Raw genomic sequence first — 26,348 nt, forward strand, 5'->3', positions numbered from 1 at the left:
GGCCAACATCATTCTTAATGGAGAAAAACTGAAAGCATTCTCTTTAAGAACTGGAACAAGACAGGGATGCCCTCTTTCACCACTTCTAATCAATATCATCCTTGAAATACTAGCCAGAGAAATTAGACTAAAGAAATTAAAGGGATATGAATAGGAAAAGAGGAACTCAAGCTGTCACTATTTGCGGATTTGCTATTTAGAGGATCTAAAAAACTCCAGAAAACTTCTAGACCTCATTAATGAATTCAGAAAAATAGCAGGATATAAAATCTACACACATAAATCTAAAGCATTTTTATACATGAGTGATGAAACATCTGAAAGGGAAATGAGAAAAACAACTCTGTTCACAATAAAAAAATACTCGAGAATTGGTCTAACCAAAGAAGTGATAGATCTGTACAATGAAAACTACAAAACATTAAAGAAAGAAATTGAAGAAGATGAAACCACCATTTGACCCAGCTCTCCCACTTCTTGGCCTATACCCAAAGGACTTAAAATCAGCATACTACAGAGATACAGCCACATCAATGTTCATAGATGCTTAATTCACAATAGCCAGATTGTGAAACCAACCTAGATGTCCTTCAATTGATGAATGGATAAAGAAACTGTGGTATATATATACAATGGAATATTACTCAGCCATAAAGAATGATAAAATTATGGCATTTGCAGGCAAATGGATGAAATTGGAGAATATCATGCTAAGTGAGATAAGCCAATCTCAAAAAACCAAAGGTCAAATGATATCGCTAATAAGTGGATGAGGGGGGAGGGAGGGCTTACTGTTAGGGTTAGAGTTAGGGTTAGGGAGGGGGCAAGAATGGAGGAAGGAAGGACTGTATAGAGGGGAAAGAGGGATGGGAGGGCTGGGGGGAAGGGATAAAATAACAGAATGAATCAAACAACATTGCCCTATGTAAATTTATGATTACACAAATGGTATGCCTTTACTCCATGTACAAAGAGAGAAACAACATGTATCACATTTGTTTACAATTAAAAAAAAAGAAATTGAAGAAGACCTTAGAAGATGGAAAGATCTCCCGTGTTCTTGGATAGTCAGAATTAATTGTGGGGGTCTCTGGAATTCCATCCAGTGCTTGACAAAGATCCTCTGGAGAATGATTGCAAAGACTCATCCTAAAAGGAATTGTGGGATGTTTTCCTCCGGAGCATGGTGTTTTTTCTGCTGTGTTTTTCTGATAATATATTACTCATTTCATTCTGAACAGATTGCTTAAGGGGATGAGTGGAATACAATAAAAATTCCAGAAAATATTACCTACAATCTGAAAAACAATGTTTTTTTTTTCACCACTAACAAAATTAAAAATAATTTTGCAACCATGCAATGAGTCCCTGAAAGCCTCTAGAGAAAAGAGTTATAGATCTGCCTTTGTCTCCAACAGGCTGGTTAAATTCTAACAATGGTGGTGGGGTAAAAGAATAAGGTTTCACAACATTCCTTCCTTCCTACAAAGAATAGGTCACCCCTATAATAAACGTTGGTGCACAATGCCCTGTTCTTGAAAAAAGAGCTACATGAGACAATGTACTTTATTCAGTAAAAAACTTGGCCATGAGAACCACTGCGATCGCTGCCCTCTTGTAGCCCTTAACTCAGCAATTTAGATATTAACCAGATAGACATAGTAGAGATGGTCACATGAGATTACTTGTCTATTGCTTTAACCGTGAGAATAATAAGAATAGTCTTAGGTCACATAGAGTTTAGATATTAAGGAAATAAACATTGTATTAGCTCATTAACATAGTTAGATATTCATAAAACAACTGTGATTAGGTAAGGATAATCTGTAAGGTTGCTGTTTTCTGCCTATGCTTTGGAAACTTCTTTAATATTAACCACAAGACTGCCATTATAGCCTGAAGAAAAATGTATATAAACCTAGCCTTCCCCAGAATAAAGTGGGAATGATTGCACCAGAACTAGAGTCTGTGTCTTTCATTCTCCATCCATCACTGACGCTGTCTCCCCAAACCCCGTTTACCTGTGTGGAACCCATGGACTCCTGCTAGGGCTGGACTTCGGCAATTAATATTATTAAAATGGTCATACTTCCAAAGGTGCTATACAGATTTAATACAATTTCAAAAAAAAATACCTGTGACATTTCTCATAGAAACAGGAAAAGCAATCATGAAATTCGTCTGTAAGAAAAAGAGACCCATAATATCCAAACAACCCTGGGCAGGAAGGATGATGCAGGAGGTATCACAATATCAGTCCTTAAACTCTACTATGGAGCAATAGTAACAAAAATGGCATGGTATTGGTACCAAAATAGACAGATAGATCAATGGTACAGAATAGAAGACATGGAGACATACCCACATAAATACAGTAACCTCATAGTAGACAATGGAGAAAAGATAGCCTCTTGAACAAATGGTGCTGGGAAAATTGAACATCCGTGTGCAGTAAAATGAAATTAAACACCTCTCTCTCACCCTCTACAAAATTCAACTCAAAATGACTCAAGGATCTAGCAATTCGACCTGAGACCCTTCACCAAATAGAAGAAGCAGTAGGCTCGAATCTCCATCACGTTGGCTTTGGACAAGATTTCCTTAACAAGACACCCAGAGTGCAAGAAATAAAAGCAAGAATCAATAAATTGGAAAGATTCAAACTAAAAAGTTTTTCTCAGCACAGAAAACAATCAGTAATGTGAAAAGAGAGCCTACAGAGTGGGAGAAAATCTTTTCCACACCAACTTCAGACAGAGCACTCATCTGTATAGTTTATAAAGAACTTACAAACTTTACACTAAAAATACAAAGAACCGAGTCAATAAATAGGCTAAGGAACTGGGCAGACACTTCACAGAAGAAGATATACAGGTGATCGATAAATATATGAAAAAGTGCTCATCATCCCTAGTAATTAGAGAAATGCAAATTAAAACTACCCTATGATTTCATCTAACTCCAATTAGAATGCCTATTATCAAGAACATAAGCAATAATAAGTGTTGGCATGGGTGTGGGGAAAAGGAACACTCATACATTGCTGGTGGAATTACAAATTGGTGGAGCCACTCTGGAAAGTCATGTGGAGATTCCTGAGAAAATTTGGAATGGACCCTCCATTTGACCCAGCTATCCCACTTCTCAGTTTATACCCAAAGGACTTAAAATCAGTGTACTACAGTGAAGCGGCCACATCAATGTTCATGGCAGCTCAATTCACAATAGGTAGATTGTGGAATCAACCGAGATGCCCTTTCATAGATGAATGGATAAAGAAACTGTGGTATATATACACAATGGAATATCACTCAGCCATAAAGAAGAATAAAATTATGGCATTTGATAGTAAATGGATGAAGTCGGGAAATATGCTAAGTGAAATAGGCCAAACCCAAAACAAAAGGCTGAATGTTTTCTCTGATAAGTGCATGACAATATATAACAAGGGGGAGTGATGTGGGAAGAGAAGAATGAAGGAACTTTGGATGGTGTAGAAGAAAATGGGGTGGGGGATGGAAATATAGTAGAATGAAACAGTTTTACCCTATGTATATGTAAAATTACATAAATGATGTGAATCTACATTGCGTACAACCATAGAAATGAAAAGTTGTATCCTGTTTGTGTACAATAAATCAAAATGCAGTCTGTAAAAATAAAAAAAGATTTTAATAAAAAAAGAAGAAATGAGAAAAATGAAATAACTTCAAAACCCCCTACAAAAAACGGACAAAAAAAAAATCAATGTCATAAAGAACAAAAAACTGAGATTTCTCTTGTACTAGTAGTATAGAAAAGAAGATCCAGGATTACCTACTTGACAAACATAATTTTTGGGGTTTCCTGTAGTCAGACATAGTCAGATATTTTCCAGCTATTTATTTGCTCTAGTCCCAAAAGGCATATCTTGCTAGTGGCATGAATAAACTAATTTCCTCTGCTATTTGTTTCCCAACCCACCCAGAAAATGTTGAGGAATCTTTGCAATTTGAAGAAAACACACACCCACCATATTGTTCATGTACGCAGAGATATTGATCTTTCTAAGGTGAGATATTCCCAAAAACACTCTGGTCCATGGAGCCAGGTAATACAGGTCCCACTGATGGACTCCTGCTGTCAGTGATCTAGAGGTGGAAAAAATTCCATGTGTTTGAGGGTTTCCATGCAGCCAGTTGGAGCATGCCAGTCATGGCCTGCTTGCCAAATCTGTGATTTCTTCTAGAAACTACAGAAAAATAAATCACCTGACACTGCTTCAGCACTCCTTAATCCTTCTCTCCCTTGAATTTTCATAATCTATTCTCCCTCACTATTCTTATTCTAAACCACCCTTTTAAAGAGTAAGTGTTCTGTGGACTTCTACTCAAATAACTTTTCAAAAGACACAACACATTTCTGATAAAATTTTCAGCTCATTCCAGACCACCACTATCCTGAGACCATATGATCAGGGTGAACACCCACCATTCTGTGAAGAGAATTGGCTGTATGTCTTGGAAGTGCAAACAAGCTGTGGCTTCTGATCTCTTCCTGGCAATTACTGTCACAGAGCTGCAAGCAATATGTTTCAATTAAAGTGCCCATGAGGGGCGAGGGCTCCGGGCGGGGCGGGGCCGTTGGGCAAGGGCTGCCGTGAGGCCGCGGCGGGGCGGCGGCGGCGTGGGCTCCAGATGGAGGCGGCACCGCCCCAGGCCGGGGCTCTGCTGCAAGCCTGGCAGGCGGCTGGACATGAGCCTCGGCTTCGTGCACCACATCCAAGGGAACCAGATCGCTCGGTACCGCCCCGCCCCGCCGCCGCCCCGCTCCCAGCCGGCCGGGCGCGCGGGCCCTGACTCCTGCCCGGCTACCCGCAGGGACGACTACGACAAGAAGGTGAAGCAGGCCAGGGAGAAGGCGAGGAGGCGGCACACGCCCGCGCCCACGCGGCCGCGCAAGCCCGACCTGCAGGTGTACCTGCTGCGGTGTAGAGGTGAGCAGCCGGCTGGCCCGCCGCCCGGCCTGCGCGCAGAGCCTCCGGGGCACCCGGCGAGGAGTCTGCCCTCCGCGGGCCCACCGAGCGGTGTGCGAGCATCCCCGCTGCCTGGCGGAGACAGCCCGGCACAAATACAAGCGACCAGGACGTAATTATGGAGGGATCCAGAAAAACGCCCCTTTGCCTAGCCTCCCTGCGACGTGCAGAGCACAGTAACTGACCTGTGGCACTGAGTTTGCTAAGTGTTGTTTCAGACGCTTTTAGATCGTATGGTTCTACCCACCCGGGCAACCCAGACTGTGAGGAGTCAGGTGAAAGCAGCAGTAGTGGTGGCTCCGAGCTGGAGCCTTCTGGCCACCAGCTCTTCTGCTTAGAAAACGAGGCGGAAAATGGAGAGGTGACATCAGTTATCGTGTATCAGGTACGCCTCATGGAAACAGCAGCAGCCTGAAGGTCCCGGGCTGTGGTAGAAATCACTGCCAGAGCCAGCGCCACTGTTTGCCTCAGGGCCAGTGCGAAGACTGCCCCCCATGACAGCACAGAACTGCCAGGCGGTGCTCGAGAGCACAACTCAGTCCTGCCTCGGTGACTGTCAGTGGGGAGAACAGGGAGGACTTGTGACCCCCAGGTGAGAATCACTACTGCAGGGGACACCTGAGAAATGACAGGCACTGCCCAGAAGCCTTGAGCCAAATGGAGTTTTGTGAGAGTGTTGTCTGGGGACAGGGAAGGTTGCCTTTCTGAAAGAAACCAGGCCCTGAGCTTCCTGACTCTTCTCCACGTAGGACGATGACCCAGGAAGGGTGAGTGAGGAAGTGTCAGCACACACGCCTCTGGATCTACCCATGCGAGAGGCCCTCAAGTTGCGTATCCAGGAGGAGATTGCAAAGCGCCAGAGCCGACCCTGACTGGGTTGAAGTCATTTTCTCCAGGCCAGAATCACTGCACTCGGAAGAATTCCGACTAGTGAGCACACCCCTGGTTTGGGGATGCCAGAACTTGTCTGTCTGATCTTGAGACCCTTATGAGCTGCTGCATCCACAAGGGTGTTGCAGGGCTACACCTAGCCTGCCTCCCTTGAAGTGATTCTTGTCTCTTGGCCCATTTGCCTGGCCTACTCTTGGAATTTTTTGAGAATTTTGTTTAGATAATCTGGTGCTCTGGAAGCAGAGACCTCAGGGAGAGCCAGGGTCTATAAAGCCTTTTGCCAATATGCTGCTGTCTCACTGAGGTCATACACCTGGCCAGCCACTCCGTGAGCCATGTTTGTTGCTTTTCAGTTCTTTTCTTTCATGTTTCTGCTCAGTTTCCACCCATAGTTTCCTAGGCCCCTCTCTGCCCCCTTTTAGGTTTTTCTCTTTTCTTCATCTTTTTGCCTTAGGTGGAATCCATCAGTTCCTTCCACTCTACCCCTTGATGTGACTGTGCACCTCCTCAGCTAAGGATTTGGAGGTGGTATCTGCTTTTCTATCAAGTTCTCCAAGTTTTTCTGGCACCAGTAATACAGGACAGACTGCTTTGTTTTTGAGGCCTGTCTCCTTCCCCTTGCTTGACTTCTTCCACATTCCTCCCATGCTCCACTGCTTTGCACTGTCGAGATGGGACACCTAGGAAGAAAATGCTGGAGTTAAACTCTGAAGGTATCTCACAGTGAAACCTGCTTGGCGTGGGCTAAGCAATCCCAGCTTTTGATCCATCCCCAGCTGTGAATAGACTAAAGGGGAATTGTCAAGACAAGCTATTAAGTCCAGAACAGTTTTGAACATATGTGCAAAGTGAAAGCATTAGTTTGGAGCCCCAGTTGAGAAGTAAATGAGCCCCCCTTGCCTGCCCCATGCTTTTTCCTTTCCTACCTCCAAAGAGTATGTAACTGAGTATGTCTGAGATTCTTGTGGATCCCAGGAATAGCACCTAGAGAATTTTTATTTTTCAGAATGGTCCCAGGAATCAAATCCAGGTCCTCTTTCAAGCTGCACAGTCACTCTACTGCAGCGGTACATCCTAACCCAGGGTTGGACTGAGAGGATGAGGTGCCACTCAGTGGTAGGTGACTGCCTCCCTGCACAGGCTCTGGGGTCAGTCCCCAGCACCACACTGGGAGTGGGGGTGTGGTGGCATGGCTAAGATCTGAAGTATACAAGACATCCTGTGCACCCAAGTTCCAAAGCACCTCAGCTTCCCAGCACATCAGCCTGAAATCAGCCGAACAAGGAGTGTGCGTGAGCCTGCAAGCACTGAGACTCCCTGAAGCTGAAGCCCCCTGCCCCAGGGGTTTCTGTGTGGCAGGGTCTCAAGATCAGTCTGACTTCCATCTCAACCGCTTTTCCCTTAAAGAACACCTGAGGGCACTGTTGGTTTGTGTCCTCTGTCCCTGAAAACTGACCCTTTGGAAATGGGCAAGGCAGCTCCTTCAGCTGCACCATGACCACATTACCCTTGGGCCACAGCTGGCGGCGTCAGGAGCACTGAGAGCCAGTGAGGGGCAAGTGCAAAGCCTGTGCTCCAGACCCACGTTGCTGGCCAGGGTCAAGTGCCTTCAGCCTGCAGTGCCAGGCTCAGTTCTGCTTTTAGAGGAGGAAGTCCCTGACTTCTACTTATGCCTCTAGCTAGAAAGTGCCTTTGGACCTGGAAGGTCAGCTACCCTCCAGCTCCTCCTGGGCCAAGAGGGCCCTGCCAGACTCTGCCCACTTCTTCCTGCAGGTAAAGGATCAGTCTGTTTAGTCTTCCAGCTTTTCAGCTGATGTGACTTGAAACATGGGCTCTCACTGGAACTCTGGCTTCCTAATTGAGGCGGGGGGGTCAGCTCACAGCTGGATTACCTATTTCCTGGCTTTATAATAGAACATAGGAAGAAGGTTCCAAGAGGACTTGGGGGGCAGGGCACCAGAAACTTCAGCCTCCATTCCTGCTCTTGAGGGAAGAGGTCAAAGGAGGCAGCATTTAGTAATTTCTGTGTCCTTTTCCGCGTTTGACATGTGATCCTCACAAAGGCCCCTCGGGCCTTTAGAAACTCCTTAATTTTAATCCTTTCTTCTTGAGGCACTTTGTCTCTATCAAGGGCATGTATTTCCCACCCATGAAAGTGTTCTAACACATGTATGACTCGCAGTGTGACTAAATAAAGTGCTGCCTGTACCGCTGTGAGAGGTGGTCCTTCAGAGCTGCCTCAGCTCAGCCCCACTGCTTGCCATCACTCTTCATCTGGGGCCAGGGTGCTGCCATCCAGCCTACTTAGACCTGCCTCCAGACAGCTTGCCCGTGTGACACTGGTGCTTCGCCCTCAAGGAACATGGCCACCGCATCTCTTGCAGGTTCTTGGGCTGTCCAGAAGAGGACCACCCTCTGCTGTGCAGTGCAGGGGCAGCAGCCTTAGGCTGAAGGAAACTTTGGCAGGCTACTTCAGGAGGAGTACGCATTTGACTAATTGGTTCTTGGTGTCTTAAAGAAAAATGTGGTGGGCATCTCTTGTCCATTTGGTATGGAGTGTTCCTCTGTTCTTAACTGAGGTTAAGACTGAATTTTAAGGCTTTTGTTTCCTGGCCACAAAGGGTGGTTACTAACAGGCGGAGGCTGGCATGCAAGGTCTCGGTACTGTGCAGAGGTGAACAGAGAAGCTTGAGTCCTAGCCCCCTGGCAACCCCGGGGCCTTTGAATGTGGCGCAAGAGAAGAGAGAGCTGTGTGTGCATGTGTGCATGAGCTGGGAACCCCAGCCCCTCCAGCCAGTGGGGCCAGCACTGCTGAAGGGACACCACCAACTGGAGATGAGCACACAGTGTGGGAGCAGGCTCTTTGGGGGTGGCGAGTGCCCAGCTTGCTGTAAATTTGGCAGGATCCATGAACTCAGGGTGCTGGGTCCCCTGATGGCTCACAATTTAAATGAGACCTTTGCTTATGGAAAGAGGAGTAAGGACGGGTTCCTCTCCTACCTCTGAACTTTTTGGGAGAATCATCATGGAGTGCTGACACATATTTGAAAGTTTAACTCCCCCAAATTCCTGTCCAGAAATCACATGACCAAGAAGCCATAGGACCCACCCCAGGTTTCTCTAGGAGTTGAAGTGAGGCTAGAAGTGAGACCTGCGGGGTGAATGGCTCCCCTGCCTACTGGGAGCCAGCAGAGCAAGGCAGGCTGCACTGGCGGGGTCGCGGTGCCCGGTGCGGGAAAGCTGTGGTTCTGTCTTCCGGTTCTCGGCATTAGCGCTGATGTGGGTGAGCAAAGCAGTGTGCAAACTATTTGAAAGTCCCAGATGGAAGACACTTCAAAAGCTGTATTTTTTTAACCAATAAACTATGTTTACAGCAAAAAAAATAAAAAAAATAAAAATAAATAAATAAAGTGCCCATGATGTTTTAATCTTTAGGCAGAACACAGGACCAAGCTCTAGTTGCTCAGAGCTCTCAGCAGATATCTGACTCAGTTTATCTTTTATAATCACCTTAATCTTGCTGTGAATGCCTCCAAAACCACACTTTATGTCAGAGATCTGTCTTATAAGTTAATATGTAATGTATGCTTTTTTCTGATATCCCAGGGCAAATACCTATATAAAATAACAAGTGAAGGGCTCCAACATGCACATTCTAATTCTGCCCAGGAGTTATGGCAGTATTTCAAATTATGCTTGATATCATTGCAAATTTCCAAGTCTCTGCTTTGCTGAAGAGGTTGTATTTGAATTGAGAGGAATCTGCCTTAGTTTCCTACCTTGCACTAAAATTAGTTCCTTTATGAATATAAGGAGATTTTGCTGTTACAACCTTTATTATTTTGAAAGTTTTAGGACACTGATGTCATATGCATTGTGTGAATTCACCTTGATATAATGGTAAATCATGAAAAACTAATTTCCTCAAAATCAATCCCAGATATCTCCATTTTTAAAAATTCACTCTTCTGTTAATGGGAATCTGAGTTAGTGTCATAACTTTATAACTGTGACTTGTAATGCTAAAACATTAAAATTTATATGTCATGTATGCAAACTGATTTTTCTACATTGGTTTGAAGGTCAAGGAATGGGAAATCTGTGTCATATGGCAATCATATTTCTAGTATCCTGAAGAATCTCCATACTGAGATTTCCAGAGAGAAAGTCTTAATTTTCATTCTCAAGGTGTAAGATTGTACTTTTCTCCCAAATCCTCCACTGCACTTATTATTTGGATACATTGAAGAGAGGAGCTCAGCTTCAGCTGGAGTGCACAGGATGTTATCTCATATACAAATTTTTGTATCACCAAATGTAATGGTCTAATCTCAAATTCCAATGACTTCACATTTTTAAATATGAAAATGTCTAAGAGTGATAATCAAAACTATATGAAACTCATTATTGCCATTATATTTACGAGAGTGATTCTGAGCAACATACAGAGGTGTCTGCTTCTTGTATATCTGGTCAGTTCCATCCAAGTGAAAAAAGAAAATAAGTGGATATGTACAAGGTAAGAACCACAAAGTATACAAAATACCTTGGGGAGAATATTGCCAAAAAATAGGGGCACTTGTGTATATAATTATCAAAGAGTGTGCCTGTTAAATAAATAGTAAGGATAAAGGAATGTAAGAAATGTCAAATGTTGTAAGGTTTCAGCCACAGGATAAATTGAGGGTATTGCTAAAGAATTGATTAATTACATTAAAAACATGTTTCTATCACAGGTAAATTTGAAATAAGGAAAAGGACAGAAGAAGAGGCAATAAAGACTGAGAAAGGCAATGAGTACATGGGGTCAAAAAGAAAAAAAATCTGTGTTACTCAGGAAAGGGTAGGAAATTCAAGCCACACTTGAGAAGCAAAAAATGCAGCATTGTCAAAATGTAAGAAGAGTGAATGTGTTTCTAGTTCCAAGGTAGAATGAGAGAAACTTTCACAAGCTTCCTGAATTATTCCTGGTTGGAAATGAAATGAGGAGTAAAGACCTGATCTTCATTTACCATAAATGGTTAGGCATGCACACAATTTAATGACAAGCAGCATGTTTGTACATGCTAGGACACTTATAGGGAAGAAATAACAACTGGAATACTAGAAAGAAGCATGAATGTTTATGGATCATTCTACAAATCCATATATATATATATATAATTAATGTTGGAAATATTACAGATCCTTCTAAACTTTAATTTGAGTTGATATCCTAGGGAGGAAATCAGAACTCCATCCAAATGAACATAGAGAAATTGGAATCAGCCAAAGTTTACACTGGAATTCTGAAACTGAAAGGAATAATCTCTTGGAGAACATGTTCAAAAGCTCATTCTGACTCAGCAGGTCCTTCTATGTGTCCATAATATTCTATTGAGATTACAATGATTTGGGTCCATAGAAAATATGTTTGGGAGTCAGGAATTAGATATCCACTGAGGAAATATACAAAAACTGGTATAGATTCCTACATATTAGGACACAAGTAGATCAAGTGCAAATATAAATATTGCTTTCATTTTGAACATCTCTTGTAGAGTAAAAGGGACTCAAAATGCCAAGAAGAATAAAGTATATTACAAGAACAAATTTGATATATTGGCAGACAAGAAGGAATGGCAAAAATCCATACAATGTAAAATGGAAAGAAACAAGCCCCCTCCTCTACAAGTTCTTTTGGAAAAGCTAAAGGGAAGGGAAAATGATAGAGCAACACAAGAATTTTACTAGAAAATATTAAGTGGAGAGAATGCTTTTCAACTCTTCTTTGCTTTAAAATCCAAATGTGGTATACAGAAGATTGTAACCCATGGGGGCTGAAAAAATCAGGGCAACATATAGCTACCAATTACTCCCCTCTGTAACAAGTAGGCACCATAATGTTTGAGGCTTTCTTAGTGTTATTAGAATGAGTGACCTTGCATTTTTGAAGCAATAATTGTTTTAAAGAAGGCTAATAGTTCCATTCTTGTCATTCTTACTATTACCATTAATATTAATGTTTTTATCATTATTTTATTGTTGCTTTGTTGAGAAAACATGTTTCTGGACATTTCATGAATGCACAGCATCACTGAGGATAAATTCTGAAATCTAGAAAGTAAATGTTTTAAACTGGGCTTTTTGTGCAAATACATGTAAAAGCTGTCTAGATATGCCACACAAAATTCTTTTTTTAACCAGAAATCTTTGTGACGATTACTCCTCAAACACCAACACTGTTACTCTTAGAATATTTACCAATTTATTTGAAACAAAATATTTTAATGACACTGAATAATTCTATAAGATTTAGGAACACCTTTTCTTTTGGATTGCCATGTTAGTCCCCTTTATGTCTTATCCTACAGTTTTTCATAGATGTGGGACCATATTCTTAACACAAAAGAGGAAAAACAAAATTGATTTTGGTTAAAACTGAGAACACAGTAAAAGAAGATGAACCACTTTCCCACATGAGTGTGAAAAAACACTCATATGTGTATTAGCAGTATTTTAAACATGTATCTGAACTAATTGCTCAGAGTACTCTCTCAGATGAGCAAATAAATTTACTTTCTCCTGAAATCTCATCATAACTTTGGAGTTATTAATTGTAAGAAAAATGAGGGACAGGAAACACATTCAAAAATGCTCTAAATGATTCTGATAGGATTCACACAGATATGTGCTGCCACATTTTTAATCCAGCTTTGTCCTTTTTTTCTCTTCAACACACAGATCAGTGTGCTTTCCAGCATTCTGCATCTTGGCATGGATATACATACCAATGTCTTAGTATTAAACATCATTGCAAAACTAATTTTACCATAGAAAATTTTATGACAAATTTTACTAAGCCTGTATTCTTGATTTTAATTTAGTACATTTGAGTCATCTGACTTTACTCAACATGAAGGCACAATAGAAAGAAGAAACCTAAAGGTAAAGTGGTCTTCACCAATGCTAACTCCCAGCACTAGGGCCCATATTTATACAGTAGGAACATGAGGGTAGTTTTGTTATATTCAGGATTTGTTGATTATATATCTCAATTTCTTTTCTGTACCTCAAGATTCACATGCTTCCCATAAGATAATTCATCTTTTATATTTCTGTTACACTATTAAGTTCATGCTGGATGAAATGTAAAATGTTTGTGTAATATCTTGCTTCCAAGCACATCAAGCCTATGATTGAAAAGAAAGTTTCTCTTCCAAAAAGAGTAAAATGGAAGAAGGAAGCATGGACAGTTAAATCAAGTAACTCTTGAGGTGCAGCTTCTCTGGAAATCCTACATGAAAACTTTGGACTTCTCACATATGACATGGAATTTTTTCCACAATGGGTTGGGAGGATTTTCCCCAACATGTGTGTGTTGATGACTGCATGTACATTTCAAAATATGTTGTGTTTCATGCTCCATATTTTTTTATGTCCTTCACCACTGATGTGGTCAGTCTGCAGCAATTAAGAATGGAATGTGTGATCATGTGCAATTTATGTTACTCCTTTTCTGTGAAATTAATCCATTATTTGCTAGAGAAGTATTTCCAGAAATTTTGACTGAGAGGTATAAATCAAGAAGGTACTTGCACATTCCAATGAAGTGTTTACTCATATTTCCATCCAGGTTCTGTTTATTAATATTTTTCTCACTGGTGTACACTGAGTGAGAAACTTTTGCCTGATATCCATTTGCTCTTTCACTGAGCCACTCCCATGGACCTCTCTGATTCTCTAGTGGATTTTGTACATCCAAATTTCAAAAATTTGCTCACTAATTTCCTAAAAAAATTCTTTCAACATAGGAAAATATTGCCATAGGAAAATTTGCATGATAAATGAAAGCAACATTCATATTTGTGGTGTTCTAGAACACATCTCATTTGAAATTTTGAGTTTTAGTCAGGAGCAGAGTCTCATATTTGTGTGCCCAATATTCTTTCTTTATTCATGTAATTAATCTTTATTCTACACAGGTGACTGAAAATACTCTATTTCCTTTATTTCTGGAAACATTCCCTCCAATCAGGCCTGCATCAACTTCCTAGTGTACTCCTGCATTCTCACTATTTATCTCCATTTATGCACACACCCCTCATCTTCTCCTGCTTGTAACATTAAGTTTGTTTCTACTCTTTATGCATGTACTGCTTATGTATCTGTTGGCCCTCCCTGGACCATGGATGTTCAAACATCTTACATTTTGTAGGAATCTCTCATAATCAAAATTCTGCCTCCCTTTGTCTTGATCCCTCTCTCTGCCTGCACTCTCTTCCGGCAGTTCTACTTACCAATTTCTATATCACCATAAGATAACATTTCCATTTAAACCCTGTCTGTATGTACAACATTTTCTACCTTTGGTGAATAAACTCATTTTGCAGTCTCCATTTACCTCCGTCTCTGGAAAATACTTCATCTCTGGCACCTGTTACTTTCTGAAGCTCTTAATGCATGCTCATTTATGTGTGGAAATAAATAAACCTGTTTACAGTAATTTGATGTTAAAGCAGCCCCCTTGGTTATAGAAACTGATGGGCTACACAGGAAAAGAAATAATTTACATATCATCTATTTATTACCCAGAATGGATACTAGAAAATGTCTTCGGTAGCCTCAGGGAAAGTGAAACCAGTGTATGTCATGAATTACAGGCATAATCATGGAAGTTTCACAAGACAGAATGATGGAATAATCCATACAAAAAAAAAAATAAAATAGGAATGAACCATGCCTCCAACTCTAGATGTTTCTTTGGAAAACTTAAGTGAAAGCTAAAGTTTGGCAGAAATCTTAGATGTTAGGTAATTTTGGGTGGAACCATGAGGAAACTATGATAATGCAATTTAGCTCTTTTCAGTATATACCCCTCAAACCAAACTCCCCCCATACCTACCAGACTCCATGATGTACATGGCATCCATTTGAGTCATTCAGATGAGAAGCATATCATATTTAAATCATTGTTTTCTTTTTAAAAGTTATTCTTAAATATCATTATTATTATCATTATGTTTACCATTATTATTTTATTGGTGCTTTTGAATGAAACCAAGTTATTTGGCTTCAAAGTAATTCACTTTATTATCCAACAAAATTCTTGTCTATAGATACCTAAATTTTTGTTCAGTCATCCCTTTTATTAAAAACTTGATAAGCTGTCAAGATAAACCACAGCAGACTCAGTTTTCAACTTGAAGTTTTTATGAAGTATATTCCTTGAATAACAGGACTGTTACTATTAGTGCATATACCACTGACAGAAATACAAAGCCTTATTAATGTTTGATAATTCTGTGAGCTTTCAGTTCCATTTTTCCTTTAGATTCCTAAATCTAAAATCTTTCTGCCTTCTCATACATTATTTTTTTTATGTGGAGTGTGTATCTTTGCAAAAGAGTGGAAAGAGACTTGATGTTGGTTATACCTTAGGATACAGGAAAAAAAAAAAAAAAAACACCAGTTTCCCATGAGGGTATGAAAAACAAGGACATGTTATTCCAAAGGCATATTTCAGAGCTAATTAGTTCAAAAAACTCTCTCTGATGAGAAATTGTGTATACCTTCTTCTGAAACCCCATCACAAATTTGGACTTATTAAATAGCCAGACAAATGGAGAGAAGTTCTGTACTTGTAATAAAATGAATTAAATAATTCTTATCTGTTTCATGGAAGAGATGTGTGACTACATTTTTACTTCAGCTTTCATGTTAAACTTTTCAAAACTTTTATTCCTCTGAATAGGAATCACTGTGCTCTCCAGCATTCTGCATCTTTCCATTGTTACATATACCCTTTGCTATGTGTTTGTGGTCATAGAAACCATGATCTTAATGTTGGAAACATAACTGCATGTTTTACTAAACCTATATTCCTAATATTTTTACCATTTTTTAGACATGAGAACATTTAACAAAAAGTCCTTAACAAACACAGAAACCCCAAAGTTAATATTATCTTTATTATACATAACCACTGGGACTCAGCTCCACATTCATTAAGGAGAAAGATGAGTTTTTTTTTATATATATTCAGATTTTGTTGAGTGTATATTTCCTTTGCTTTTCAGTAACTCAGGACTCACATGTTTTCTGCAAGGTAATTAATCTTTTATGATTATTTTATGTATTAACTTGGTATTGAAGTGAATACATACTGTTTATGTAATATCTTGTCTCCAAGCACAGGAAGCCTACCATGGTAATCAAAGATTCTCTTCCATATAAATCAAAACCGAAGAAGGTAAAAATGACACTCAAATCAGGTAAATTTTTAAAGTAAAATTTTTCTGTAAGCTTAGCTAAAAACATTGGAAATGCTGGCAGTTTTCCTATTCCTAATTTTTCCCCCCAAATTAATGAGAGGATTTATCCTCCAAAAGACCAAAGTCAATATTGGTATTCATGTTTTCTTCAATGATATATTCCTGCATAAGAAAGATTTTTAAAATTTAAACTTTTTCACAGATTTCTTTGTCTTTTATTCTCCAATGTAATCCCTTTGCCATTTATGAATTCTCAAAGGTAAATTATCAGACCATAATCTTTTAAAAATAATATAGTTTTAAAATTCTTATTGCAGAGCTAGGCAATGATGAAAATTATATTCTCAGCTTCCTAAAAGATTTAGGCACAAATTTTACTAAAGGCAGAATGTAGGGTTGAGTTTGGTAAATATAGAGAAGACATCTCTTAAAATAATTTAGTTCATTTCTAGTACAAGACACAGCCTATTGAGTAATTACAATGAATACATGTTGTACTTCAGGTAACATTGTTTTTTTTTTTTTTCTTTTCTATGGAGGAGAGGATTGAAACCAGGCTTTTTCACATGCTGAGCAGTTGCTCTACCACTGAGATTGGCTGCCAGCCTTCTCTTTAAATTTGATGAACTTGTAAAATCCTTTTATCTAAATTGTTCAGAGAAAATACCTAAATTACTTCACTCAAAATAGGAAGATGTTTAAAGAAAAATCACAAGATAAACAAGCAACTTAAACAGCTCAGGTGCTTAATATTGCATCTTATTTGATTCCTTTTGTTGGTACAATAATGAGGAGAGTCTCATTTTCCAGAAACCCAGAATTGATTTTTTACTCATTAAATAAAACTTGATTCTTCACCAGGTTACTGAAAATTTTGTATCCCAAATGTTCTGAAAACATTCGCTTAGTTCAGGCCTGCATCATCTTGATTTTGCACTGATGCATGCTTATGCCCTCACCTTCATCTGCCCACATTCTGGGCGATCTACTTCCAATGCAATCTCACATAAATCACTCTTTAGAACAAGAATGTTAAAGCATTTTACACTTATCTATCAATCTTTTATTTCAAGATTTCCTCCTAATTATCTTTTTCCCTTTCCTCCCTGTGCCCTTTCCTCTGGCATTACTCTTCACAGATTCATATATATTTAGAAGAATATAGACCCAATTTATTAGACATCTTCCTCAATTTCTAAGACTTTTCAAGCTGTTATCCTCTTGTACCCACTGGCTGATAATCTCAGTTTTTATTTCTCTGTTCAGGCATTGCTACTAAAGATTATCTCTGACATCAATTATCTACCTTAGCACTTACCAGTAAGTCAAAAAATAATGAGTCAAATAAGTAAACACTAATTTCACAGAGATGACTTAAAAGATTATTTCCTCTTCACAAGCAAAAGGGATATACAAGTAAAAAACAATGTACAGTTTAAATCATAAGGATACAGTAGAAAAGTTGATAAGGTGCTAATGTTGGCTTGAGTAAAGAAAATTTGTTGAGAGAAGTAGAGCACAAATCAAGTAAAGGTGCATGAAGCACACTGAATCTTTAGAGTAGAAAAAATATTTGTCAAAAATTTGGATAAAAGCATTTCAGATAAGGAACAGGGTGTTCACAATAAAGGAGTAAAAATTATTACTTACTTTGGAAACCATTAATGATGAACAGGAGTTGCTTAAGCTATTTTTATGGGGTAGAAAATTGTGAACAGTGTGAATTTCTGTTTTTATGTATTTTTAAATTTCATGTATGAGAATTGTTCCATTTACATTGGCTAGGATTGTGGATGAATCTTTGAGGCATTTCTTTGCATTGAACCTGGTGACATCCTCTTTCCCCAACAAGAGGATTTTTCAAGATTTGGGTAATGAAAAGTATTATATAAAGAAGACAAGATTTATTGTGCACAATTGAGCACATCCACAAGACTTCAAGGTGAACAAGAGAAGGGGTCTTATACCCTCTTTTGACCTGTAGAACACAGTACAAATATGTTTTAGGCACTCTACATTTTTTCAGCATATGAATAATGCTTATGAAAATATATAGTCAACCATATATGTAAGTTACTCATATATCTTTTTTGTTTCCTTCCTGATATAGATTCTATTATCCAATTGAGACATCTGAATACAGATTCTTCATTTCACATAATAACAGAACTTAAAAATATTCACTGCTCACAGAGTTCACTGCATGCAGAAAAAATGGCAAAACTGGAAACTGAGCTTTGTGAACTTATAAAGGAGTATTCTGAAGCAAAAATAGTGATATCAAATGTTGCACAGGAAAATGTAGTTTTAAAAGAAGAACTCCAAAATTTGAGGTATGTGTAAACTACAACTCTTTCCTTTATAATATTGGCCCTTGGGGGAACATTTGTTACTTCTGACATATTTCTTGACATTTTTCAAGAGAGAAAAACATTTTACTCATGTGAAATATAAAATTCTAATGAATAAGGTAACAGTGTTAATCATCATTACTTCTAAAAAATAAATGACTATTCTTCCAAATCACAGTTTAATGGGTGTACTGACTACTCCTCTTATAGGAATTTATTTATTTATATAATTTTTGAGACACTAAGTTGCTAAGGGCCTTGCTAATTTGCTGACGATAGCTTTGAACTTGAGATACACTTGCCTCAGCTTCCCTAGTTGCTGAAATTAGAGGCATGTGCCACCCTACCTGACTAGAAATCTATTTATATAACAATTAAAAATTTGATTTTTTAAATTTTTACTTTTTCTTTTTTTAAGGGTTGTATTCTATTTTTATTATAATAAATAATAACCAAGTTGTAATGAAAATTGAATGAAATAGTTCAAAGAATACGAGAAATAAAATTTCATGACTTTCAAATATTTGATAATTTTACACAAAATTTTATAGATATACTCCTACTTGTATCATAAGATTTCCTAATTTATATTGGCAAACTTTATAATTTTGGAAATATGATCTGCTTTCTATAAATTTAAATATTATTTTTAAAATCTTAACCAAAACAATTACCTGCTTTAAGGTAAATTATATTGATCTAGCTTGAAACTTCTTAAAATATATGCCATTAGGAGGAAATAATATGGTACTTAAGGTCTAAAACATATATTTCTTTGAGATATAAGTAAATTTTGGCTATTCATTTTCACATGCAAAGATTTAAGTCTACAGAGAGTCATGTGACTATTTTCATAGATCTCATCCCATATTTATTTCTTTTAAGAATATTTATTAACTGAATATTTTAAATAAATTATATAATTCATATCATAATTTATTGATAGAGAGTTTCCTTTTCTAGGTCAGCCCCATTTATCACAGTGCATAGAATATAATGATTTCTCTTTATAAAGTAGATTATTGTACTATCAACAAAGCCATGTTCCATCATGTTTTACAAATAGTTTTTTTATAATGTATTTTTTTATTGTAAACAAATGGGATACATGTTGTTTCTCTGTTTGTACATGGCATACAGGCATACCATTTCTGTAATCACAAATTTACATAGAGTAATATTGTTTGATTCATTCTGTTATTTTTTCCCTTCCCCCCACCCCTCTTTTCCCTCTATACAGTCCTTCCTTCCTCCATACTTGCCCTCCTCCCTAACCCTAACTCTAACCCTAACACTAACCCTTCCCTCCCCCCATTATGTGTCATCATCCGCTTATTAGTAATATCATTCGTCCCTTGTCTTTTTGAGATTGGCTTATCTCACTTAGCATGATATTCTCCAATCTCATCCATTTGCCTGCAAATGCCATAATTTTATCATTCTTTATGGCTGAGTAATATTCCATTGTATATATATACCACAGTTTCTTTATCCATTCATCAATTGAAGGACATCTAGGTTGGTTCCACAGTCTGGCTATTGTGAATTGAGCAGCTATGAACATTGATGTGGCTGTATCTCTGTAGTATGCTGATTTTAAGTCCTTTGGGTATAAGCCAAGGAGTGGGATAGTTGGGTCAAATGGTGGTTCCATTCCAAGTTTTCTAAGGAATCTCCACACTGCTTTCCAGAGTGGCTGCACTAATTTGCAGCCCCACTAGCAATGTATGAGTGTACCTTTCTCCCCACATCCTCGCCAACACCTATTGTTGCTCGTATTCTTGATAATCGCCATTCTAATTGGGGTGAGATGGAATCTTAGGGTGGTTTTGATTTGCATTTCTCTTATTACTAGAGATGTTGAACATTTTTCCATATGTTTGTTGATTGCTTGTAGACTTCTTCTGTGAAGTGTCTATTCATTTCCTTAGCCCATTTATCCAAGAATACTTTTTCTTTTTATAGTACAATCAGTATTTCAAGGAATGCCATTTAGAAAAATCATTTTCTACATATTTTTACTCTGAATATATTTTCAATGTAGAATTACTTTAATAGAGAAACTTTTTAAAAGGTATTTGATCAAGATTTCTAAATCGCTCTCAAGAAAGCTTATGTTAATTTAAATATATCTCAAAGATAATAAAATGGGCATTTTTCACTGTCCAGAAACATGTTTTTAAACATTTATAGTTTGTCTTCTGATGTTTGGGATCAAACCCAAGGGTTAGTTCCACTAAGTAGATATGTTAGTGCTGTGCTAGACCCTCAGCTAGTTTTAAGGCTAGCTTCCATTTAAAAATGAAATGGAAAGTGATTACTGATTATTTTATTGAAATTCACTGTAGTTTATAAATAAAATTTCTTCTTCTTTGAAAAAAATTACACTTTTATTATTGGATTAAATATTAGGTTTGATCTTGTTCCAAATGGGATTTCAAGTTGTTTATAATACATAGTGCTCAACAAGGTAAGTCAAAAGTCTTACCATAAAAGAAACAAAAAGTTGAATAAAGTTACTTTTATCTGGAAAAGAAAATTTAAAGATAAACATTTTGTTACAGATGGACCTTAGAAAAAGAGAAGAGAAGAAACTATTATCTGTTATTTGAACAAAATAACGACCAATTAAAAGGAAAAGAAAATGAATATAATAAAGAAGTGAAAAAGAAACTTGAAATATTTGTTACAAAATCTGATGCAGAATTAAGTACTACAAGAAATAAGTTTAATCAGGTAAATGAGTTTTCAATAAAGTTTCAATTTTTTAATTTTATTTCAATGAATTTACTTTTAATATCCCTTTAGCATACTGTATGCAGCCATGTTTCACTTCATGATGGGGATATGACCTGAGAAATGCTCTGTTTGGCAATTTTACCAATGTGAAATCTCCATGTATGTACTTCCACAAACTTCAGATATCTCCCACAATGCCAGGTATTATAAACTTTCAGCATCTTTATTATATCTACAGTGCATTTTTTCCCACAGCATTGAAATATGGATGTGAGATTATTATTTAGATTTAAAACAAAATGCTATCTCACCCTGTAATTGTGATGACATGTGTGGCAAAATTAATTATTGCAAATTTTGGCATCTGGTAGATGTTCAACATTTGTTTCCTGAATAAAACATTAGGTTTAATCACTGACATAAATACCAACTTGGGCCTTTTTGTATTAAGATAGAGTAAATAGATTTGAAGCTAGTTAAAAATATTTAATTATTACCTCATATACATATATGACTGCATGACTGATGTGATCCTACAATATACTCAGAAAAAATGAGACTTTATATTTTATTTATCTATGATCTATCAAAATTTATAAAGCATTCTACTGTCAGGAATGGCAGATTAGAACAAATAAATTTTTTAAAAAATTGTTTTTCACAATTGCATCTCTGCCTGTAGTTAAGGAATATTTTTACTACTTGAGAATTTTTTCCTGTCTTTTATGCAGTTAAAATTTGAGTAATTAATGTGTGATAAAGATTTATGTGTTTTAAAAATCTACTTGTTTTCAGTGGTTATTTATTTTATAGATCTCCCTCTTAATTAAGGTTTTTTACTTTCTATTCCCTGCTGGGATGAGGCCAAAACCTCCTAAAAAGAATCTCTATATTACATCAGAACAGGTTCTTGAGAACAGAAATTACAGGACGGGATTCCAGAAAAACATCTTTGCAAACAAATACCTATAGACATGGCAAAAACTGAAATGATTTCTGAATTATTTTCCTCTGTTGTTTTCAAGTGTGTGTGGTGTGTGTGTGTTTGAACATTAACTATTTCCATCATGGGGAATTATAGAGGATTTTAAACCCATATATGTATTATAACCATAAGTTGCATATTTAGGGAGTGTGGGTGGCATTTTGTCCCATTGGATTAACTAATGTTTTTAATTCAACTCCATTTATCTGCAGTAGTCAAGTGGTGGCTTTCACAGTGGCCTCATTCAGAGAAAAGGTTTTTAATATTTTTCATGATAATTGATTTTTCAAGGTTCTTAAAACCCTTGGTTCTAACAATATATCTTCTAGTTTGAGAAAGTTATATCACTTCCTTGATGTGTTAATGTAGTGGTGTGCTTATTATGTGCATTATTAAGTAACAGGGAACAGTGTGGCCAGCACACTTTTTTACTTTTGAGAAAAAGAAACCCTTTGCAGCAAGCAGTCTCCTGTTTTACACAGATCACTTTTGGAAAGAATGATGCATCATAAAATGTACTTAGAAATAATCTACTGGTACTTGTTCCTAATAAGTTGGTCTGTTTGTTTTCATATTTCACACTTACATTTTAAATATCACTAAGAAGAAATAGAATATAATGAGCAGAAACAGGGATTTTTTGCAGTAGAGTTTTACCTATTTTACCTTGTTTACCATTAGTATTTTGCAACACAAGCCTTCTATGGTGTATTTACATTCACAGGATAGAAATAACTGGCTTGGTGTGTGAAGCAGAGGTGGAAGACCTAGAGACAGTCTCACAATTTGCCTATATTTTTGGCCTCACCCTACTTTCCAGAATTGTGTTCATTGATGAACATGGATATGCTTACTGTTCTTCCTAGTTTTCTCATATATTAATGTGCGCAATTCTCATAACTAACTAAAAAATTTTAAACAACAGATTATGTGTAGAATATTTTCAGGGAAAGAAACGTTTCCACCCCAGTCATAAGTGTATGATGGGTACTCATAAATTTCACCAATATGAAAGTTTATAATGTAAAGAAATATTGAGTAATTTTATAAATTCAGTAAAGTAACACTAAAAATGTTTAATTTCTTCTTTTGCTAAAATGTTTTGACATGTTCTTCAATGCAAATATATCTTTGGTTGTTTTTACTCACATAATATTTGTCATATTTTTGGTACAATATGTTTATTACTGAACTGTTACTACTGTTATAATGTATTTCAAATATTTGAATTAAGCATGTATTTCATTTTGTAAAACAATGAGCTCTTAGATGATTCATATCTAAGATGGCAGTGATATCAAGAGTCTTTGAAAAGCAATGACCATAAAGAAAAATCTATTATACTCTTCCTTTCTCCCATCTTATGTACATTGAGCACTGTCCCCAACTCTCTTGGGATGTAACAGGAACCTTGCATTCGCACCACGTGATTTCCTTCATACTAAGGCTTCTTTGAGATGTTTAAGTTTTATTCTAAAAATGATGAAGTCTATCTATTTAAGAGATGATAATAAAAAGATTTTCAACCACTTGGATACATTTTAAGGTATTTTTATAATGTTCAAATATTTTTGATAGGTTGGAATATTATAGCAATGAAATATCTGTTTGAAAAGTATATAAATAAAAGATAGCATCTTCTTTTGATTATGTGTCATTGCTAAACTATCAGTTTTATTCCACCTTGGTTTAGAACTTTGATGGTGTTTTGATGATTTTAATTCACATTAATTAGCAAATGCCTATTTTAAAAGAGGCCTCACTCTTTTTTTTTGGTTTGGCTTTGTGTTCTAATAAAATCTTACAAGAGCAAATATAAGCTTCATAAAACACCATTGCAGTGAACTAATTGAACAGGAACATTTAATACATAAATTACAATGTCATAGGTTGGTGATACATATTTTAACACTCTATTAGCTTACATGAATACTTTTTGAAAAATTGGGAGAATCAGGTCTGAATTGCTTCAGAGTTATAAAATTGAATGTGTAAAAAGAAAATGAAAGTTAATATTTTTGTAATTCGTTAATCACAAAGCAAACACAAGATAGTCTCATTAGTTCTTACCAGAATAATCATGTGATTGATCATTTTATAAGACAATGATGATTGAGTGTGTAAAGGTAGACACAATGCAAAGGAAGATTTTGCGGTGTCAACAATTTTCCCGTAACATTTCTGGAAGAAAGGAATGTTTATTATTTACTGCCTCTTATGCTAATTTATTTGAAATTCAATAGGTTGTAGATTTCACTGTGGGGCATTTATTTTTCAAATCCTGCTAGCCTTAATGAGAATCTTCAGAAAGCACTCTTCTATCAAGATACAGATATGTCTCTTTAATCACTGCAGCATGCCTTCAAATGTGAGGGGAGGAAAGGAGAAGAAAAAAGGCACTGGGGAGGAAGAGTGATCAAATTATTTTACGGTCATCTTTGAAATTTCCATAATTAATACCACTACTATGTATAATTAAATGCAACACTAAGAATTTTGCTTAAAATAATTTCACTTAACCAAGAAGAATGAGACTGGGAAATTTGTCAAAAATTTTTTTAAATCTAAAAAATGTAGTCATTAAACATCACATTATTATCAGGTGTACTAATCATGTTCCATAATCTACTTTAGAACCTGCTTGGAGAATTAGTGAGAGAGTTGCTTTTATACAAAAAATAAATAAATAAAACCTGTATATGGTGACACTTAGCAAAATATTTGGAATTATTTCCACACATTTCTAATCAAGCATATAACCATTGAACCAAATGTTTAAAAATGTTGGTTCTAACTACTGAAAAGAAATCAGTTACAATTAAAGAGCTATGGATTTCTTTCAAATCTGGGCAGTCAACAAGGTAAAAATCCTAAGTTTGAAACTGCCTCTTTTTACACATCTACCCTACTATGAAACTGTTGGCCTATACACTGAAAATATTCATGAAAAAAAAGGCATCACACATTTTCTGTGATTTATGGCAGAAAGCCCAGACTCACCTGGTAGCACTTAGTCAATCATCTAAATCACCCCGTTCATGACCTTGGCACTGGTTAACGTTTACCCTCAATAAAAGTTTGAAATTTCTTAGCAAGAAAAGTAAATACATAAATCAACTGGGTTCTTGTCAAGTTATTCAGGCTTCTCTTTTTCCATTCACACTACTGTAATTTTGCTCTGGCTTCTACTTACACTGGACCACTTACAAGTGTTTTGTCTCATCTCTCACTGCATGTATCTCTTCCCATTAAAATTTCTTTGTATCCTTCAGGTGTCAATTGACACAGCACCTTCAGAGAAGGATCTCCTACACTGCCATAAAATTGTCACAGAATTCCCATCTCTGTGTTCCAGTAGTACCTTATTCTGTACACATCATACTGCCCATTATTCTGTATGGAAATTTCCAGTAAGATAATTGTTGAGAAGTGGGCCTTTTTTTAAATCTTCATCTTGTCATCCCAATGTTTGCCATAGTATCTTAGCATATAATTGTTGTATTCATGAAGGAGGGGTGAAAATTCTGAAGTTCTGATACTTAGTCACAGTGGCAATTCTATGGGTGAACTCTTTCATAGTAACTTTGTAATGTGATCATACATAGGTGTTTTTCATTCTTACAAACAATGAAAATTTTTCAACATGTATTTCTGATTCATGCTTATGAAATCTTTGAGATAATAAATACAATTCTTTTTCTCTCAACTTGCTACAGAATTTGAATCTTTACCAACAGAAGACTCTGCCTTTAGATTTACTAAAAAATCAAGACAAGACATACTTGTGGAAGCATCACAAGAATACACAGAGGTTTGAAGCAAAAGTAGATATGATAGATAATATTGCATTTGCTAGACTAATGCCATAATATTTTTAAAACTTTTTGAAAGAAAAATGTTTGTATCATTTACGTATGGCAAAATTATCAAAATATTAAGCTATTTCTTTGCCTCTATAACATAATTTAAAATGCAAGTGCACTTTAAATGTATTAATGTAAATGTATTATTGTATTACAAAATTTTTTGTTAACAAATATGAACCTAGAAATTTAGACAACATTGTATTGGTATGCCAATTACTGTATTCACTAATGTTTTAAAGTATTAAAATT

At 36.8% G+C, this 26,348-nt stretch overlaps 2 protein-coding genes across 2 annotated transcripts in view; both read left to right on the forward strand.

Moving 5' to 3' along the window:
* Positions 1–26,102, forward strand: part of LOC306652586 (uncharacterized protein) — a gene marked incomplete at its 3' end in the record, with an annotated part of 47,468 nt that extends 21,366 nt beyond the window's left edge. The window contains exons 6-8 of the mRNA XM_079125400.1: positions 18,269–18,491; positions 21,074–21,245; positions 25,950–26,102. Of these exons, the coding sequence (XP_078981526.1) occupies positions 18,269–18,491; positions 21,074–21,245; positions 25,950–26,102 (548 nt within the window). The remainder of the gene's footprint in view (positions 1–18,268; positions 18,492–21,073; positions 21,246–25,949) is intronic.
* LOC306652588 (UPF0561 protein C2orf68 homolog) lies at positions 4,023–6,782 on the forward strand (the record flags this gene model as incomplete). Its single annotated transcript, XM_079125401.1, has 5 exons — positions 4,023–4,051; positions 4,584–4,781; positions 4,860–5,126; positions 5,243–5,399; positions 5,764–6,782. 5 exons carry the CDS (start codon positions 4,023–4,025, stop codon positions 5,884–5,886), a joined length of 774 nt encoding a protein of 257 aa, XP_078981527.1. The 3' UTR covers positions 5,887–6,782.
* Positions 26,103–26,348: the final 246 nt, after the last annotated feature.

The sequence above is a fragment of the Sciurus vulgaris genome (assembly GCF_902686455.1).
Source record: "Sciurus vulgaris genome assembly, contig: HiC_scaffold_316_arrow_ctg1, whole genome shotgun sequence".
In the NCBI taxonomy this organism is placed as follows: domain Eukaryota; kingdom Metazoa; phylum Chordata; class Mammalia; order Rodentia; family Sciuridae; genus Sciurus; species Sciurus vulgaris.